Source organism: Acipenser ruthenus, chromosome 6 (assembly GCF_902713425.1).
Source record: "Acipenser ruthenus chromosome 6, fAciRut3.2 maternal haplotype, whole genome shotgun sequence".
NCBI classification, from domain to species: Eukaryota; Metazoa; Chordata; class Actinopteri; order Acipenseriformes; family Acipenseridae; genus Acipenser; species Acipenser ruthenus.
Window position 1 is genome coordinate 12,582,402 of NC_081194.1, and position 20,601 is coordinate 12,603,002.

Sequence of the window (20,601 nt, forward strand, 5' to 3'; positions counted from 1 at the left end):
GGTAGCTGCAGATTGTAGGTCTCAGTGTCTTCTGTATAGGCAGATCCTAAAAATACAGGTTGTTGTCCGTTTTATACAGCGGAGGCTTGAGTCTGTACTGTACTGGGGCTTAAAAAGTGAAAGCCTGGGTCAGTAAATTGTGGGACATACAAACTTGGAAGTGATATAGCCAAGTCCACTGTTGTGAAGTGCCCCATATATTGAACTACATAGTATATTTCACTAAATATAACTTCTTGCTTTGTGTATATAGAAATGTAAAGCTGTTAAGTACTGGCAAAACTGATTAGGAAAAAAAATACATACATACATATATATATATATATATATATATATATATATATATATATATATATATATATATATATATATATATATATATATATATATACAAACATTTGTTGTTTAGATATCTGACCAAGAACAGTAACAATACTTCAGATTGGATGTTTCAGTTGAAGAGTGCGAACTGCTGCACTTCTTAGACAAATTGCCTGTAGTGCTCTAGTCTGTGATCCGATATTTCAACATGCTCACAAACAGCTAGGCTAATTCCCAAATTAGACTTACATTAACAGCACAAACTGTGTGCAGTCTGAGCCATTGTGTATTTGTTATGTAGAATAGCCAATTGTGGTTATGTTATAGTCTCATTTTATGAGGTATGCTTTTTTTTTTTTTTTTTAAACATATCAAATGTGTTTGTGACTGAAATGAGTTGTTTTGAATGCAAGCTCGTTTGTTTAAGCTAGAGGCTTATGGTATTATACTTCAGCTATAGCAATCGGTGTTGTGTAGAGCTGTGATAAATAACATTGGTGAAATCACTTTGTTCAGGGAAGCTTGGCCTTCACAACTTCTGTTGACCCTTCCTGCCCTTTTATATTTAAACCTTTCATGATAGGCTAGGATGCCACCAGCCCGACATGTGGTATTGGAGCAGAGAATTGCTGAGCAAAGTTTTCATGATTAGTAGCTTACAGTGATCAAGCTACGTGAATGTGAACTCAATAGATGAATTTGTCCTGGAAACAAATTCATGTGACAGCTCAAAGGGAGAATGTCATAAAAAGACTGTTGAAGAACTGGATAACATGAAAGAAATGTGGTATCTAAATCTAGATACTTTGATTTAAAAGGTACTGTAATCTTTGCTGTACTTTGGCAGCATTTTTGGTGTTTGTTTTGTCTGCATACAGTCTGTTATAGTTTCAAAGGTTACTGCAAATTCCTGAAAGCTGTCTCAGGGGGACAAGAAGCTGTGTAACTAAACAAGGATCTACCGGGTGCTGTCCTGTTGAATCTGTGGCAGATCTGTTAATGAGTTTCGTTTCCGAGGACTGCTGATCTAAAAGGAATGAAGCGTTTAATCAGACACAGACTGTTGCTGGGCTGAATGCCACTGCTTCCTGCGTGTACATATCCCAAGTGCAAAATGGCTGCTTCCTGGAGAGGATGTAGAAGAAGTCTGGAATAAGTTAAGCTTATAACATTATTTATTTTTTTGGAATTTTGTTTTTCAAATTCAAATATATTTAAAGAGAACGATGTATGTGTAAATGACCGTGTAGCACAATGGGGAATGTCTGTGGATGTGTGAGAAGTTCAAAGGAGGACTATTACATTGACCCAGCCAGAGCTCCTTTAAGTCACACAGAACATTCCAGAGGCAGAAGATATTTTCAACGGAAGAAGAAAAGAAAACTGCAACCCACCAATTCTCTGACAAGTCAAAGTGGGGAGATTTCACTGGGAGAAAACATAACAGCCAGTTTTTTGTGGGAAGATGGGGCTGAAAGGGATTCCAATGGACTTCCCATGGATGTACAGTATTTTACTGCAAAGGACACGCCAGATAAAAACAATGAGATATCTACAAACTGTAGTGAAATGGGATCGCTGGATAAACATGGGAGTATCCCCTCTATGGAAGTTCAGAAATCATCCTCACTTTCATACTCAGATAAGAAGGACTTGCATCACCTCGCTGGGAATGCAGAATCAACTGATACACCCAGAAGAGAGTGGGCCACAGAAGACAACAGGCTTCGTTTTGTCAAAAAGAGACAAAGGCCTAAATATATTGCGTCAAAAGAAACAGTGCTAGACCAGCGACTGCATGGACTGCCTTTTAAAAAAGCAGTCAGCTTAAGCAGTGTCGATTACCTTCTTCAAACCTGCCAGCTTGAAAACTGCTCTCACAACGAGGTATCTGAACAAGATAAACTTCACAAAAGCACTGAAAACCTGCTCCACATTACTCCTGGTTTGGTCCCTAAATCTATCAGGCGAATAAAGGCACAGGTCCAGAAAAAGAGACCATATACCTATTGTGGGGGTTCCTTGTCACGGAACCTGTTCCCTGAGCCTTTCCAAACACCTCAACATGAGGTCACAGACCCCACACTTGCATCACCAACAGAACACAAGGTAATAAAAAGACGAACTTTCGACACTTTTTTTTACTAAAATTGTTTCCATTACTGGCCAAACTAAATACATTATTTATAATGTGTTTGGTTTCACAATATCAGCTTATGCACGTTTATCTTTAGGTCTGTTTCTGAGTGCTGGGAACCAGACCTTATTGTGCTTTAGAGTAGCCTTGGGATAATAATAATAATAATAATAATAATAATAATAATAATAATAATAATAATAATAAACACTATTGCCTTTGTGTAGGAGGAATGTTTTATTCAGGGTTGATGAAAGGAGTAGCCTGAAAAGGAGAGAGAACAAGCAGTTACAGTATTTAAAAACAGAAACAAGTTTGATGGAGCCAGTGATGTAATTGTTTCCATTTTAAACAAGAAAGCTTTTAGAGCCAACCACAGGCTAGAACATTATTTTGTAGGAGCAGCTATTTCCAAGGATTTTTTTTTTCTCTTAGGAACAGAATTGCATTAGGCTGATTCATAGTGCGACTCTGGCCACTTAGTTACATTGCCTAGAATCTGATATTGAAAAAAACAAACAAAAAACAATACCATGGGGGAAGTTCAAGTATTACAACATCATGGGAGATGGGAAGGGGTGGTGACCTTGATACAGTAACATACAATGACTAGGGGGAGGGTATGAAAGTGCTGGGAGTATAGTACATACGTTGAACTTTACCCAGCATGTGCTTTTTTCTGGTGCGTCATATTCATATCAATGAAATGCAAAGGTATTTATGATAGGTGGGGGTCAGTGTAACATGTACTTTCACTTTTGTGTTTATTATCAGGTTTCTATATAACCTTTAAAGTAGTTGTTAAAATGATGTACGTTTGGCAGATTTCTATACAGTATTAGACTGGACTTTAGAAGGTTAATATGAGTGTTCTGCACACCTTTTAGTAATTCTGTCGCAATGTATTTTTTAACAAAACTGAGCTTCACAATTTAGTCAGATTCAACCAATTAACATGTATCAATGCAGTTGGTGTGTTGATGTTCTTAAGTACAGCAATCCAACAAGTCAATCAAACAGGTGGCATCCATGCAAACTACTGCTACTGAATTACAATACAATTACAAACATATCTATTGCCACCAGTCTACTACAGCCTTGTTACATCTGCAAGTTATTTATTAGACTAAATTAGGTACAGTAGGGCCAAAAGTAAAATCCTGTGTTGCCTGTGTGTTATTTAAGCCTTGGTTACTGCATCAAAGTGTTTGCAGATATGTGACCACTTCTAAAAGACAGATGCCTGTCAGATTTCTGAGTCTAGCAGTTGAGCTGATGAGGTTGATTAACTCATGCAGCAAGTACTTTATTGTAGTCATTAAAAGCTCTGTTTTATGATAAATGCAGTATAAAACAATTGCATCCTGGTAAATGTGAAGCACTTCTAAACAATAAATTAGCTTGATGGTTAGCCCTAACTAATTTGCATCATATAAATATGTATGATATGATTCTTGTTGCATTTGTATGTTTTTAAAAATATTAAATCAAGGTAAAGCAGACATTTCCTAAATGGCAAGTGTAGGTTGTGAATATTGGTTGGCTGGATTCAGTTTAAAGAACGAAACCTGATTCTAGTTAAAGTCAGGTTTCATTTTGATTGCAGGTTTAGCTTCCTGTTCCCCGCACTCATCTGTGTCTCCTTGTAAAAGTCATCCTTGTGATCCTCAAATTTCATAAGCTCCCAGACTATAAACATTGCCCTTCACTTCAGTGAAAGATTCACAGCCAAGAGAGCTCTAAAGAACAACCTAAATCCAAGCCCTGGCTGTGTCTCTTAATGTTTGGAACACTATTTTAACAGCTGACTAGTATCTGTTCCCTCTTGAATATATTACCTAGAATATGTTGGGTACGGATCTTGCCTTCCCAGCTACATACAGTTTTTGTTGAAGGGTACAAGACATATTACTGCCTCAGCAGAAGAAAATACTAACCCATGCATTTGACTATATGTTGGTTGTAATTAGTGGTTTGATTTAAGTGTACACTGTAGGATTTATTGTAGATATTTCAGGATATGCTGTTGGATATATTACAGTGTAAGCCATTTGTTCTGGTCATTTATAATTCTGTAGTCTGTGTGGACCAAGTCCTAGCCTTTTTCATTACCAGCCCTTTGAGGCTATCCACAAAGCTTGCCCTCTTTATTTAAAGAAGGTTTTTAAATGTTAAAGAAAAACATTTGAATACCTCATTCTTTGTAAACGGCCCAATAGAAAAGGTAAAAATTTAGAATAATAACATTGATTTATTATGTTGCATTCAGCTAGATGTGCAACACTTTTTTTAGAAAGGAAAATCTCACCCAATAAAGTAACCAAATCGGAAATAAACTACTCAGACAATGTATTTATTGGGTTGTTAGTAGCCCAAAGTTGTATTACTTTTAAAATTGTAATGGTGTTTTTTTTCCCTTCAGAATTTTTTGAGTAAAATACTTTAAGGGCTGGTTTCACAGACCCTGATTAGCACGTCTTGGACTATCTAATGTTACTTTGCTAAGACTAGTGCTAATCAGGGTCGTGAAACCAGTTTTACATCTTGCCCATTACTTCAGAAAGCTCTTCATGTGTCAACATTGTCCCATCTCTCACTTTCTTCATGCCTTTTAGATCTCTGATATCCATGTTACTGGGGAGTCAGAGGATATGACCGCTAAAGAGAAACTGCTGATGTGGTCTCAACAGACAACTGAAGGCTACGTTGGTGTACGGTGTGAAAACTTCACTACCTGCTGGAGGGATGGGAGGCTATTTAACGCCATTATTCATAAATACAGGTACTGTTTTTTAAAAGGGAGGTAAGTTCAGTAGTGTAGATTGATATTGATGAAGTCTGCCAATAAGCCATTAAACATGTCAATGTAAATGTGAAGTGTGAATGCTGTAAAAAAAAAAGAAAAGAAAAGAAAAACAACTTAAACAGACTGGCAGTGTGAGATCAGGACAAGGATAATTGTTAATGTTCAACCACCCATTAGTACTATGTATGCTTACTATAAAAAGTGGTTTTAGATTACTGCTTACAGTACATGCTTGAGCTAGAAAAATGCTCATTACCCTGAGAAAAAAAAAAAAAAAAACATAACATATTATCTTCTGGAATTGCCTGTGTTTTTCAAATGCCCTCAGCCATTAGGAAGTTAGTTTACAGCACTGCACTGCAGTTGTTTCCTTCTTTAAAATGACACTGTGGACCCTGTATTGGTACTGCTGAATGCAGACTTTTCGTTTTTGTGTATTTACATATTTGTTATTGGACCATATGTTTTACCTTACCTTTCCTCTGGAAATCTCTCGAGTGTGGCAGGGTAGCCCCACCCCTGTGTGTATTTTGTGTTATACAGTGCCATGAAAAAGTATTTGCCCCCTGTCTGATTTTCTGCATTTTTCTGCATTTGGTCAGACCCTTTTGTGGGTTGTAGTAGTATATAGAGGGAGTCTGAGAGAAAAAATGACACCAAAGTTTGGTGCTTCTTTCATTTGTTTGGTGTGCAAGGTAATCAAACATGCAATCTTCAGGTGTGAAAAAGTTATTGCCCCCCCTAGTTAACTCAACCCAATTAAAGGGATAATTAGCTGTTTAATCAGCTGTTTGAGTACTTTGGTTAACAACTAGGCCTGATTTGGGTCAGCCACGGGCATGAGAGGAAAACTGCCCGGAGGCTGACACGGACACAGACCTGGAGTGGGAGGAGCCCGAGCGTCCAGCGCCCAGAAGGGCGGAGCCCGAGTGACCAGCTGCCAAAAGGGGGTAGTCTCCAACACTACTGAGAGAAGCCCCGCTGTCTTCAGTGCTACAGATGCCACGTCCGGAAGGCCCTGCACCCCTGCCAACTACACGGCAGTAGAGCCACTGGGAGGCATACCTCCGGGCATTTGAGATATCCAATGGGTGCCCTGCGTGCGGGGAGGGGGGGCACTTCCCAACCAACTGCCCCCTCCCAGGAATGGAGGATGAACCACTGCCGGAGGGCCATTGAGATACCTACCCCAGGCTTCTCGAGGTCTCGAGTTGGTGCCCTGCCTGCGAGGAGTGTGGGGGAGGAACAGCGACCAGCGTGCCCCACACTGAGGTCAGTATTGTTGTTGCCTCCACCACCAGGAGGAGAAGAGCTGCTGCAACCTCCACAACCAGAGGGAGACTAACTGCAGCTCCTGCCATCCCACCAGAGGGAGACTACCCGCAGCTCCCACCTCCCGCACATGAGGGAGACTACCTGTTGCACCTGTCTCCACCACCAGAGGAGCCTAAGCTACCCCCAAGGGTCAGCTCCTGCCGTCGCCTCCCAAGGGTCAACTCCTGCCCGGTGATGCCGAGCCTGCATCGCCTGGGACTGTCGAGCCTGGCAGACTAGGGGGAGGAGGAGAGAAAAATGTAGTCCAGAAGGGGCTTAAGGACTACATCCCCTAGAATGCCAAGGGACGTAGCCAGGGTGAGGTTCACCTGGCTCTAAAATGTAATGAATGTCACCTGCCTATAATTAGCAGGCAGGTATATAGAGGGACAATATGTTTGTTCAGGGCAGTCTGTGTGAAGGCAAGAGGCTGTCAGTTGGTGTGTGTGTGCGTGTGCGTGTTCAAAGTGTTGTGTGACTGGTAAACGGCTTAGCCGTCCAGTGGAATAGTTTAAGGAAAAGAAATACAAAGTTTAGCTCTACATGTGGGAATTAGGTTTGGTTTGTTTGTTTCTGTTAATAATAACAAAAACTGCACAAAAGAGCTTCAAAAATTCAATTTCTGTCTCTGGGTCTGCTTACAAGCGGCAAACGAAACTTAAATTAAACAAAATCATTCACACATGATATAAAGCATCCTTTCTGTTCGTATTAGAAAAGCGCGTTTAGCTTCAGTGATGATCTCATCTGGAAACCACAAGTTCCCCTCAAATATTTTTTTTATATAATCTTAACAAAAGAGGTCCTGTGAATTGTGCTGAAAGCAGTTACCTAATACTGTAGGAATGGAGAGAGAACTTGGGCATTTTTTTTTTGATTCAGCTTCTATCAAAACAAGCTTTTTTAACAGAGCTGCCATTCATACTGTGAGAAATTGACTTGCTACTTAATATACAAATTATATATATATATATATATATATATATATATATATATATATATATATATATATATATATAATATATGTTTGTAAGTTTGTGACACATTTGATTGTTCAAATGCATGAACCTGATACCCGACTGACAATTCATTAATGTCATGTTGACAAGATCGTGGAGGCTCCCGAGTGGCGCATCCAGTAAAGGCGCTCCGCGTGGAGTGCAGGATGCGCTCTATAGCCTGGACGTCGCCGGTTCGAGTCCAGGCTATTCCACAGCCAACAGTGGACGGGAGCTCTCAGGGGGCGGCGCACAATTGGCAGAGCGTCGCCCGGGGAGAGGGAGGGTTAGGTCGGCCAGGGTGTCCTCGGCTCAGCGCTCCCCAGCAACCCCTGTAGTCTGCCCGGGCGCATGCGGGCTTGCCTGTAAGCTGCCCGAGAGCTGCGTTATCCTCCGACGCTGTAGCACTGGGGTGGCTGCATGGTGAGTCCGCAGTGTGAAAAAAAAAGCGGTCGGCTGACGGCACACACTTCAGAGGACAGCGTGTGTTCGTCTTCGCCATCCCGAGTCAGCGCAGGGGTAGTAGCGGTGAGCTGAGCTTCAAAATAATAATTGGCCATTCCAAATTGGGAGAAAATAATAAAAACAATTGGCAACAACTAAATTTATTTAAAAAAAGATCTTTGGCACATTCTGTCTACTAAAGACAATGTGAGAGCGACGTTTCCTTTTCTGTTTCAGTTTATTTTTCAGCATTATTTTGCAAACAAAATTACATATAAATAATAGAAACACTGTAGTCACATTTAAAAGTTGCGGCAACTATAAAAAGTTGTGGTTTCCACAACAAATTCACAGCCCTCAATTTTCTTTTATATATATATACTGTATATAATGTAACAATCTTGTTTATAGGGTGAATCCACGTTCTTCTTCGGAGCAGTAACCATGCGGCAGCTTGCCCCTGATCCATATTGCCTTCAGATTATATCCAAATTTAGCAGGACAGGGTGGTGATTGCTGCGTTTTTTGTCCAAAAATCAAACCTGTTTCAATTTTTTTTCGCAGCGATTACGCTCAAGTATGAACGGTAGTATTCAATTCCATAGGTTTGATTTTTTACCCTAGAAAACGTAGCGAATAAACGCTATAGTGTGAATAGCCCTTTACTGTGATTTTAAAAAGCAAGAAACCCTCACTATATTCATCTATGGAATCAGTGAGGGCAAACAAATACATTATTGGGATAAAGGAGTTTATTTAAAAACAACCCCTGCCACAACCCTGTTCTACGCACAACAGCTCTTGGGATAACTAAACTGGGGTTGATTGGTAAAACAGCTTATGTGGCCATATAAAGGTACTACTTGAGGATATTAAGACTACTAACCTTTAAATACATTTTTAAAAATTATTTCTAACTTCTAAAATAATTATTTCAGTTGCTAAACATTGAAGTATGTGATATTTGAGCAGGTGCTAAGAACTGCTGTGTCTGGGCATGCGAAACGGGACATTTTGTAGCGTTTATGGGTGGTGCACTGATCAAGAAGATCTTTATACCACAAAGAGATTATCATGGCCTGCGCAACTCAGCATGCAGGAACTAAAGAGGTAAATTGCTTTGGGCATCCAAAAATATTAAATAAATAAGGGACCTCGCTAAGGTAGCTAAATGAATGAATTAGTTATGGCTACTTATTAACTATGTACCATGACACTAAAACAACACTTTAAAGGTTCTAATCTTAAAGCCTGGTAACTACTTCCAACACTGTTGATACAAACAATTGTGTTTATATATATATATATTATTGTTTTCTTTTAGGCCGGACCTGATTGATATGAACACGGTTGCCACTCAGAGCAGTCGATCAAATTTGGAAAAAGCCTTTTGTGTAGCTGAACAACTTGGAGTGGCAAGACTTCTTGATCCAGAGGGTGAGCTGTTATCATAATGTTAGCAGTAAATATTGAATTTCTGTCATCTGGTATTGCTGGGTGTGATAGGTAACTAGTGGCTCCAAACAAGCAGAAGTGATCCCTTCATACACATAGTGTGCCTTGTTTTCCTTAGACACTAGTACTCGTTTTGCATCATGTCTTCGTAATTGGTGCCATCTTAAAACCCTAAAGCGCTTGGTTAATATTTAAAAAATATTATATAAAAATGAAGAAGCTACTGAGGTTGCATTCTTAAAAGCATTTGTCTCCTTTTCTCAGATGTTGATGTGCAATCGCCTGATGAGAAGTCAGTTATAACTTATGTTTCAACACTGTATGATGTTTTCCCCAAAATACCGGAGGGTGGAGAAGGCATCACTGCAAATGTGAGTAACTGGATCATGTTTCTTTTTAGCACACCTTATTCCATGCTGGAGATTAGACCTGCTTAGTAGTGAACCAAACACAAGTGCTAATTTTTAAGAATCACTATTGGAAAGAAAAGAAGATACTTTACATCTACCAATGTACTTCTTAGGTCTGTCAAGTCAAAACAACTCCCCAAATCTCAAACTGTTGTACAGCTGGGGAATGTAAAAGACTCATAAACAGCATTTAGTTTTAGAATTTCTTGATGAAGGCAAACAAAATGATGGTTGACACTGTTAATTACAAAACAATCTTTGTTTTTACCTTCATATCCTGCCTGAGCCTAATTCCGGTCCCCTTAATTTTATTTCAAACAGCTGACAAATTACGTGATTTGTTCATCCCCAATCCTACTTTTAACTCGCATTTCATTTTTGCAGTCACCTAATTTTAACATTGTACTTTTGTTATTTTCCCCACTAGTTTAACAGAGATGTCCTGACAGATTTTCTGTTTTTAAGCATACTAATTAATACCTAGTGCGTAGTGTACACTGATAACAAGTCCTTCAGGTGCCTGTTCTGAGTATTTTGCCAAACATATCACAAAGCATTTTGGGATATTGGAGGATACACAAAAAATGTAGTTCGGTATTACAGCGTCCACACCTGAGGTGGTCTTGAGTCTGGTTCTCAAGTATGGTATTAAACGCTGCGTAGTGTGGATGTTAACCGTATTTAGCACTTTTAAGCCAGTTCAAAGGCAACTAATACGGTTTAAAGGCAGTGTAAAGGGGGCCTTAATTAGTTGTGCTATAGAATGGCATTTGTCATTTTAGTTTCATCACATTTGGAGAAGCTGTTCTGTAGATACATGCAAATCTCTACAGTGTGACAGAAGCGTACATACAAACGGCATCAGTGCTGGGGGGATGATAAGGGATCAAAACAATTGCCTTTACAGTACATTGTGTAGCTCTACAGACATACAGTTATTTGTACTCTCCTTAGTTTAACCTTTCCATTCATTTTAGTAAAACAAAAAAAAATCCAACTAAGTTACCCATAGTTTGAGGGAATTAAATAATAGCTTAATTCCCTAAAATGGTATGTAAATATGGGTGTGAATGTTTGAACATGATATTCAGAGTGCACGCTTCAATGCATTATGCCATGTCAGAACTCGTGTAGAATCTTTACCAGATTACAGGATCTCCAAATGGCATAGCAGCACGTTTTTGTACATGAGCGGAGCTGCAGTAATTTGACCTGGATTTTTGTGAAAAGCACATTGAAGACTTGGAGTCAACCCATGCCCTTAGGTACTCTAGTATCCAAATGAACTCCCTGATGTTCAACACAAGTTTTTAATTATTGCTGCCCAAGGCTGTGAAATTATTTGCACAGTCCTATAAGAGAATCTTATTTTGTTTTTAATTCTTAATTGAAAACTGGTTGGTTTCACTTTCTGCAATCATTTATATTAAAATTGGCTTTGTAGATATCATGTGCTGCTAATGTAAATCACTAATATGATAGATAAAGCAGCAGCGAGCAGAAATGTTACATTGTTAAATTCTTTCGCATATATAACGTGTAGCTAATTTAAATTCAAAGTATATGTTGTAGTTCATTTAGGAGCTACATCACTTTAATTTGTTGGTAAAATTGGAAAAACTATTTGTGCTATCTTGGCTTGACCATAACAACCTTTTGCTCCATTCCCTGCTTTCCCTTCCCTGATTACTAAAATAAGACACTGTGCTGAGACTCTTTAGAAATATCAAGATACAGTATCTTTTTCGGACACATTTTTAGTTAATTAAATTGGGAATGTTTAGTTTTGTTCAAGTGTCCCAAGATGTCTCTGAAATTTTTAAGTTTCTACTGAGCGCTAATGAGAGACCCAAGCTAGAATCCCACTCTCTGGTCGATCTGTTTACTAATGAGCTTGCCTTTTTCAATCTTCCTCAATATAACTTATGTTATTTACTTTCTTTGTTTGCTTAAAACAGGATGTTGACATCAAGTGGGTGGAATACCAGAACATGGTGAATTACCTCAGCCAGTGGATCAGGCATCACGTGACAATAATGTCAGATCGAACGTTCCCAAACAATCCTGTAGAACTCAAGGTAAGCCATTTAGTTTGTAAAAGTTTGCCATTATAAAAGCATGTAGTAACACACAGTGAACTTTTATAAGGGGAGCTGCAACTAGAACAGTTGGGTTGATTTGTTAAAGAGTCATTTGGTAGCAATGTACAGTATTGACACTGGTTGTCTGTTTTCTCCCTATTGTGATCTATTTCCTTAATATGGGATCCGGGATCCTCGCTGTTTTAAAAAAGGAACCAAATTCCTGACTTATTTTATTAGGTGTTGTATGTAATGATTATATGAGGACCTGGTTGGAAATGTAGAAGCACTTTAATAGGAAAAGTTTAGGTTAACTTATAATATATCTGGTTAAGTCCAGGAAGCATTCTGCAGTGATAAGTAGTGAGTTCTCAAACTTAAATACTTTACTTTTCAAGCCAAGGTCCAAAAGGGAGGACCCGAGTACTTAAAGTGAGGATGAGTCCTGAGTGAAAATGAAGGATTAAATTGGAGAAAATAGGAAATTTACGACTCAACTGTGTGTATACATTTTTTAACCTAATACAGTCTTCTAATATACATTATGCATATATTCTCTAATTCATTTTTTCAGGCACTTTATAATCAGTATTTGCAGTTTAAAGAAACTGAAATTCCACCGAAAGAGAATGACAAAACAAGGATCAAACATCTGTACAAACTGTTAGAGGTATGTCTTCAAAACACAATTCACACTGTCTGCTGTTTGAACGAGTATTAATATTATTATTATTATTATTATTATTATTATTATTATTATTATTATTATTATTATTATTATTATTTTCAATCTCCCTCTTTCTTTTTATTTTTCTTGAAAGTCATGGATAGAATTTGGTCGTGTCAAACTCCCACAAGGATATCACCCGAACGAAGTAGAAAAAGAATGGGGAAAACTTATTATTGCCATGTTGGAGAGGGAGAAGAGTTTACGGCCTGAAGTGGACAGGTATGGGGACACATTAATGTATATAGTGTGATTTTAACATTTTATAGTACCTTGTTAACCTTGATGACTGGTTAGCTCTAATGAAAGGTGACCAGCTACAACCAGGCACAGTGTTGGTAGGTGACATAAACTTCCACTGGGTTTTTGATAGACAGGGAATTTAATCCAGAAACCCTCTTTCATGGAGAAATAAGATGTATCTACATAACTGAGCCATGACACCATTCTTTAACAAACTTTCTGGAAAAAAAAACAAAACAACCCCCCCCCCCCCCCCGCTGTTTTGTCCCCGTCTTGTGAAAGTAGGATTAGGAATCCCAAATACAAAAGAATCAATCACTACCAAAATGTGTTTTAATCCTTCAGAAATAATGGTCAATAAAAGCGAAGTTTAAAGGTTGTCAAATAATTGCAAATCTTAAATTTACTGTTCTACACCCCTAACCAAAGTAATCAGTCAGAACCTGCATTGGAGTGCCAAGAGAAACTGTCCTAACATGCTAGGAGCAAAATCCTGAACTGTTTGATGAAAATATTATTCCCTCACAGTGTTGTGACTGTACATGTTTAAACCTATATATAGGACTGTCTGTAAGCTACCTCTTGTCACAAAGGATTTGTAGACATGGAGAGGCAGTAGTGAACACTCACTGCACTTGTCTTTTGTCTGCTGGAGCTGTGGTGTGATTTTGGACAGAATATGAGGGATTAATGGTCTGCAATGCACAGTAATTGGGCAGACTGTAGCAGTATTTCCTCTGTCAGTAACAGCACACTCACTAGCATTGACTCGACTGAGAATTTAGTATTTTCCCCCTGTGGACAAAGAGATACTTCATTGATTTTTAAAAACGACATAGTGAATGGATCCAGGTACGCTTCAAAGGTTAATGCAAGTATAATATACTGTGAGGTAATACTTGAAGTCTGTATTATATATTAGTTTAACAATCAGTCAAAATGCATTCTCTGTATTTCTGTAGATCTTTATAATTTGTTGAAACTGTAAACATGTTTCTTCTGTCAATATATATATATATATATATATATATATATATATATATATATATATATATATATATATATATATATAGTTACCATGGAAGTAACTGTTTTACTACTGTCAATTACTGTCAATTAGACTGAAATACAGTAGCAACCTCTGTGAAATGGTAATTTAATGCATTTTTCTTCATTTCAGGCTTGAAATGCTCCAACAAATTGCAAGCAGGGTGCAGCGTGACTGTGTGGCTGGGGAAGATAAGTTAGTGTTAGCAAGAAATGCACTGCAGTCTGTAAGTTACAATAAATGTTTTATATTCTGGTATCACATTTTGTATGTAGTGACGTTAATGTTTTGAACTGCCGAGTTACTGATAGTACTTTGTAAATCTTTTTTTTTTTTTTTTTTTTTAGGTTAGGGAATACAATGAATAAATGTTTCTAAAGAACTTAATTAAGATTAAAAGATTTACATTTATAAAACTCAGAAGTCAATACTCCAAAAAATGTTGATGGGTGACTGGCATAATTTCTTGAACCAGATGTGCTGTTTTAAATTGAGCTTCACAGTCTTCTTTAATACCCTAGGATGCAAAAAGGTTAGAATCCGGAATCCAGTTCCAGAATGAAGCCGAGATTGCAGGATACCTGCTGGAGTGTGAGAGCCTCCTTCGCCAGCAAGTTGTCGATATCCAGATTCTTTTGGATGGGAAATTTTACCTGGCTGATCAGCTAGTTCAAAGGTTTGAATCCCCAACTTTAGTGTATCTGACTGACCTGAAGTAATGCAAGCCAATATACCTTAAATTCAGACAGCTACTGAATATGCTAGGGCATTGTTGTTAGCCTCACACTGTTTCCAAGGGATCACACTATATTTTAAATTCCATGATTTATATAATTAAGGATTACATGTAACACTCTACATACATCTGATAAAACACATACACTAAACTGTTAGATTTTGGGCTGTTAACAAGCAGACATTGACATGCAGGAATTCTTTGGGGCTTTCGGGTTTTATTTTTGATCACATAATGTCCCTTTAAATTTTTTGAGCCGATTCTGTTTCCTAATTAAACTCAGAAAAGCTGTTTTTTACAAAACAATGTCACTTGTTTTTACTTTTATATTTTGACTGAGCCTGATTTTTTTTATTTCAAACAGACGTGACAAATTATGTTAATTGCTCATCGCTGATCCCAATTGCATTTTATTCTTGCAGTCGCCTAGTTTATCGTTGTGCTTCTGTTATTTGCACTTGTTTAACAGAGTTGTCCTGACAGATTTTCTTTTAAGCACAAAATACCCAGTACGGAGTGTACACTGATAGCAAGTCCATCATTTTAAAATCTCCTTGATTTATAGCGAAGAACAAAATAATTTAAAACCCAGTCTTTAATTAGTAATTTTCTCTTTATTAGGTAGCAGAGACATCTTAACAACTACTAATTAAAGTGAGATAGAGATTTGGAAAAATAAAAACCAAAAAGTTTGAACCCTAATTATTATTATTTCTGTTTTTTAGGGTATCAAAGAATCGGGATGACCTTCTAGCCATCAAGTCTGAATGCTCCTCAGTGTACAGCAAAGGACGCACTCTGACAACAGAGCAGACCAAGATGATGATTTCAGGAATAACACAGAGCTTGAACTCAGGTTTCTCACAGAATATGAACCCGAGCTTGAACACAGGTCTGTCTCAGGGTTTAACGCCTACCCTGACACCCGGACTGATGCCAGGTCTCTCCCCTGGACTCACTTCCAGTTTTACATCAAGTCTGACTCCCAGTCTGACCCCTTCCCTCACCCCAGCCATGACCCCGGGTCTGCAGCCAACATTGGTACAGAGCTATGTTACTGGAATGGACTCCGCTGCACTGCAGGCTCTAAAACTAATGCAGATCCGGAAACCTTTAATGAAATCCTCACTTGCTGATCCAAATTTGACCGAGGAAGAAGTCAACATGAATTTTGTGCAAGATCTTTTGAACTGGGTTGAAGAAATGCAGGTAAGAATCTGGGTTTATGATTATATTAGTGCTGCCAAACTTGCCCACGTTTAATTTATTACCAAATAAAATGAATTACATATATACCAATTAATATCTTTCATACCTACTGGATATGTAAAATGCGTACAGTTGTTATTGATATTGCTATTTTGCACTGAAACTATTAATTCTGTTTCTGTTAAGGTACAATTGGATCGTTCAGAGTGGGGTTCAGATTTGCCAACTGTGGAAACTCATTTAGAGAATCACAAAAGTGTTCATAGAGCAATTGAAGAATTTCAAATGAGCCTTAAAGAAGCCAAATATAGTGAGGTAATGTATTTAATTTGATACATTCTGTCAGATATGAAACAAGTAAAAAAAAAAACAAAAAAAAAAACATGGAGGTTGATTTCAAATTGAAAGCATAGACCATTATTGCTCCAGTAATGTCTCAATCTACAGAGTTAAAACTTTGTGTTTGTTTTTTGTTTTGCTTCAATTTTTTTTCTGTCACAAACAGATCCAGATGACATCTGCCCACAAACACAATTACTCTGAGAAGTTAAGCAAGCTAGAAAATCAGTATGGAAAGCTGCTGGTAAGAGCTTGTCTGTGTTCTCATTGTATTTTTCGTGTGTATTGTATATTCTGCCTGGTCTGCTAATGTTTAAGGGAGTTTTGACTTTGTTTATGTTTTGCAATCTAAGAATTCCTCTAGAAATCGGCAGAAGTACCTTGAAAGTCTACATGAGTTTGTGTCAAGAGCCACGCGGGAGCTCATCTGGCTGAACGAGAAGGAAGAGGAGGAGGTGGCGTACGACTGGAGCGACAGGAATTCAAACATGGCGAAAAAGAAGGATTACCATGCCGTGAGTCATTATATATATATAGACAATTTTCAGTAAAACAACATAAGCCATCAACGATTGTCTTTTTCTAAGTTCCACTCTTGAAACCGAGAAAAACAAGCTTGAAGCTTCTGATGGTCTTTCGCTGTGATAGTTATTACTCTGACTAATGAAATTTAAATTCCGCTCAAAGATGTTTTGTATTTTCATTTGGACCACTTGGTTTTGATTTTGATAACCAGAGACGCTATGTTTTTGCACTGATGACTTCAATTATGAACAAATTACTGTAAAAAAAAGGTGCTAGTCTTTTAATATTTTAATAATTGTTACCTTAGAAATACACAAAATGCCAACTCTGTAGGTGTATCCTGTAAAAATGTTTTAAGTATAACATAAAAAAATAAAAAAAACATAGGAAAAGGCTCCCAGAGCAGTAGATTATATTTATAAGGATCCACTGCTGAACAAGTTATTTGGCTAAGAAAATGATGTAGTGGCACATTAGAGATCACAAAGGATAAGCTATGGAAGAATGCTGTCCTGATGCTAAGGAATTATATAATAGTGTAAAACTGAAGATGATTTTTGGACACTGCTGCTTGTAGCCTGCTACTGCTTGAAATGAGGAAACTACGTGAGTCACATTCAGAATCATTAATGTTTCTAGGCATAAGCAGTCTTGTGGTAGCTGTGCCAGGGGCTTATGTGCATTTCACATTCAAGGGATTTCAACATATTTACATGTATTTTCTGTCCTGACACAGGATCTCATGAGGGAGCTTGATGAGAAGGAGAGAGTTATTAAGTCTGTTCAGGATGTGGCCGAACGACTTCTACTTGAGAATCACCCTGCCAGATTAACTATTGAGGTAATTAAATATGTTGTCTGAAAAAAACTTTTGCTGTAGGATGAGAAGGCTTGATAAAAAGAAGGGTAATTGAATGAAAGAGCCACTTGTTATTTATGTCTGCTTCATTAAAAAAATCCAATACATATATCAGTTTATAGGTTAATTATTACAATTAATAATAGTTCCTCATAAGTAGCCCTTCCCTAAATTACTGTGAATGTCTAATTATCTTAGGTATTGTGCTTATAAATCCAATTTGAGCAATGCATTTGACTTCCCAGAATGAACTCTAAGGTAACGGCTGGTAATCCAGTCTCCATGACTAAATTGATTGCTTTCTAGGCTTACCGTGCTGCCATGCAGACTCAGTGGGGCTGGATCTTGCAGCTGTGCAGTTGTGTGGAACGGCACTTGAATGAAAATGCAGTCTATTTTGAGGTAAGCAAATACTGTGACAGCATTGGAACACATCATGCTATAAAGAAATACAAAATATTATTGCATACTGTACCATACAGTATCTGCTAAAAATGCATTACCTTTCAGCAAGTATTGGGTCTTGCTGTTGGGGAATATTTCAATGGAGTGTATATAAAATAAATGATATATCACAACTATAATACTACAGTAGCATTGTATTTCTTTTTCAGTTTTTCAATGATGCCAAAGAATCAATGGATTATTTAAAGAATTTACAAGATACCATCCAAAGAAAATATGTCTGTGATCGGACAAGCAGTCTACATAAATTGGAAGATCTGGTTCAAGAATCTATGGTAAGAAAACTCAGACAGTTGAAATAAATGCATTTACCTATTATTGAAATAAATGCATTTACCTATCATGTGCTTTACTATTGTTGATGTGCTAGACTTGCTTACATTTTTGCCAGCAGATGTCAGCAAAACTTCAATAAATGATGTATGTGATAAGAAACTAGTTTACAAGTCATGAAATAATACATCAAGTATAAATACACAGATTTGTAAAGTTTTGTATACGTTTTGTATAAATTGTGTGTATCCATGATACACACAATTTAAATTACAGGGACATTTCGGTTTTGTTGCTACCATCGAAGATGTATTTCATTAGCTCTAATGAACGCACTAGGGCAAATTAATAATAGAATGCTTTGAGAGGGAAAACAAATGTATTAATGGAAGCAACAGAGGAATACAAAGCTTGTATAAGAAGCTAAGGAGAAGTCCAGTGCTATAAGTGGTACTAATGCATGTGATTTTTCTTATGGAGATAATGTAGTTGTAATTTTGTTCACACAATCTGGTTTCAGGATGAGAAAGAACAGCTTTTGCAGTACAGGAGCACTGTGGCAAGTCTTGTGGGACGAGCCAAGGGAATAGTCCAGTTAAAACCGAGAAATCCTGACGGCACCATCAGAAACTCCCTACCAGTCCAAGCCATCTGTGACTATCGACAGATTGAGGTAAGCCAATTTTAATTTGACAATAAAGCAACACTATCAAAGTGTGAGTAGTGCATAGCATGTAATTTAAAAGGTGATGAATAGTACGCATCCAGAATATAATAAAAAATAGAAGATTTTAACCATAGGGGATACCTGCCTTACAAAGAATGATGTTAAGCCTTCTGTAACGGTCTTGTCTCTGATTGAGCTTGGCATAAGAGCAATGGCTCAGTCTTGCATTCTTTGTGCCTGTCTTTTCCCATTAGATAACTATCTTTAAAGAAGACGAGTGCATACTGGCCAACAACTCCTACCGGGCAAAGTGGAAGGTTATAAGCCCAACTGGGAATGAGGCTATGGTGCCTTCTGTGTGCTTCACGATTCCCCCGCCAAACAATGAAGCAATTGAAACTGTCAGCAGGTATGAACACAATAGAGATTGAATACAGCTGTACTGTTGCAGTATTAGGAATGTGCAGAAAAAAATACTTTCCTTTTAAGAGAAATATTAAAATAATATGAAAAGATAATAGTGCAAATCCTTGGTATTAAAATGTAGTAATAACAATGTGCTGTAAAGCATAGTAAAATCATTGTAAAATCATGGTAGATCACTCTGAACTATGACACAGCTATGGTAAAAAACAGGATTTAAATATATAGTGTAAGCATGAGAAATATGAGAGCATGCAAAATCACCTGTGTGTACAATTACTCTTTTACAAGATAGTCAAAAGAACATGCAAAAAACAGAAGTACAATCAAGAGAAATTTAATAGAAAGAATATCATGTCATGCATTCCATGTTCGTTGTATTTAAATTTATATTACAATATATTAAGTATTTTTTAAACTACTTGCATGCCAGCAATCAATTGAAGCTTATCAGAATTGTGCTATTTCATTAGCTATCGTAGGGTGACCTTTCTTATCCAATCCATTTCAGAATTGAGCAGCTGTACCAGAATGTCTTGACTCTGTGGCACCACTCCCATATAAACATGAAGAGTGTAGTGTCGTGGCACTACCTCATGAACGACATTGAAGCTATTCAGAATGGCAATGTTGCCTCAGTAAGTATTGTGAATGAGAATGCATTTTTAATAACTTACATTGAAACGCCTTTCTCTTTGATAAAAAAAGAAGTACCTGCAGGCGAGGGTGGAACAGCAGTCATGAATGGACTACCGTACATGCAAATGCCTGACTTCAAAGGGAATGCTACTTTATTATTCATCCAAGCTATGCTTATCCTTGCAAGTATTTATCATACCAGTAATGGTGCCATTAACAAGCATTGCTGTTATTGAACTTCTAAAGTATCCCTCAGTTTAGAAATAATTTAACATCTTGTGTGCCTGCTTTGTTGGTTATAAATACCAGTAATTGAACACGTTTAATGTAATACAAATACCAGGTGTGCATTATGTAGCCCTTGTGCTGACTAATACTAATACTAATATTTTTTTCTTCAAATATTTTTGTAAAATGTCTAAGTTTTGCTTTATACTTAGCTTTTTCTAATTGTTTTATGATTATGCTATACTATGTCTGGT

At 37.5% G+C, this 20,601-nt stretch overlaps 1 protein-coding gene across 26 annotated transcripts in view; it reads left to right on the top strand.

Annotated features, from left to right (window-relative positions):
- Positions 1 to 20,601, top strand: part of LOC117410837 (dystonin) — a 187,527-nt gene that overhangs the window by 70,119 nt on the left and 96,807 nt on the right. For 22 of the 26 annotated variants that reach the window (XM_034017703.3, XM_034017698.3, XM_034017701.3 and 19 more), the window contains 18 exons: positions 5,074 to 5,240; positions 9,345 to 9,457; positions 9,740 to 9,846; positions 11,844 to 11,963; positions 12,541 to 12,636; positions 12,788 to 12,915; positions 14,117 to 14,210; positions 14,506 to 14,660; positions 15,446 to 15,929; positions 16,116 to 16,244; positions 16,435 to 16,512; positions 16,622 to 16,783; positions 17,530 to 17,634; positions 17,959 to 18,054; positions 18,267 to 18,392; positions 18,911 to 19,063; positions 19,312 to 19,466; positions 19,992 to 20,118. In XM_034017703.3, coding sequence (XP_033873594.3) covers positions 5,074 to 5,240; positions 9,345 to 9,457; positions 9,740 to 9,846; positions 11,844 to 11,963; positions 12,541 to 12,636; positions 12,788 to 12,915; positions 14,117 to 14,210; positions 14,506 to 14,660; positions 15,446 to 15,929; positions 16,116 to 16,244; positions 16,435 to 16,512; positions 16,622 to 16,783; positions 17,530 to 17,634; positions 17,959 to 18,054; positions 18,267 to 18,392; positions 18,911 to 19,063; positions 19,312 to 19,466; positions 19,992 to 20,118 — 2,595 coding nt within the window. Of the gene's footprint in view, positions 1 to 1,464; positions 2,431 to 5,073; positions 5,241 to 9,344; positions 9,458 to 9,739; positions 9,847 to 11,843; positions 11,964 to 12,540; positions 12,637 to 12,787; positions 12,916 to 13,519; positions 13,829 to 14,116; positions 14,211 to 14,505; positions 14,661 to 15,445; positions 15,930 to 16,115; positions 16,245 to 16,434; positions 16,513 to 16,621; positions 16,784 to 17,529; positions 17,635 to 17,958; positions 18,055 to 18,266; positions 18,393 to 18,910; positions 19,064 to 19,311; positions 19,467 to 19,991; positions 20,119 to 20,601 lie in introns of those variants that run through there. The other 4 variants (XM_034017705.3, XM_059025025.1, XM_059025027.1 and 1 more) reach the window with 4 other exon arrangements.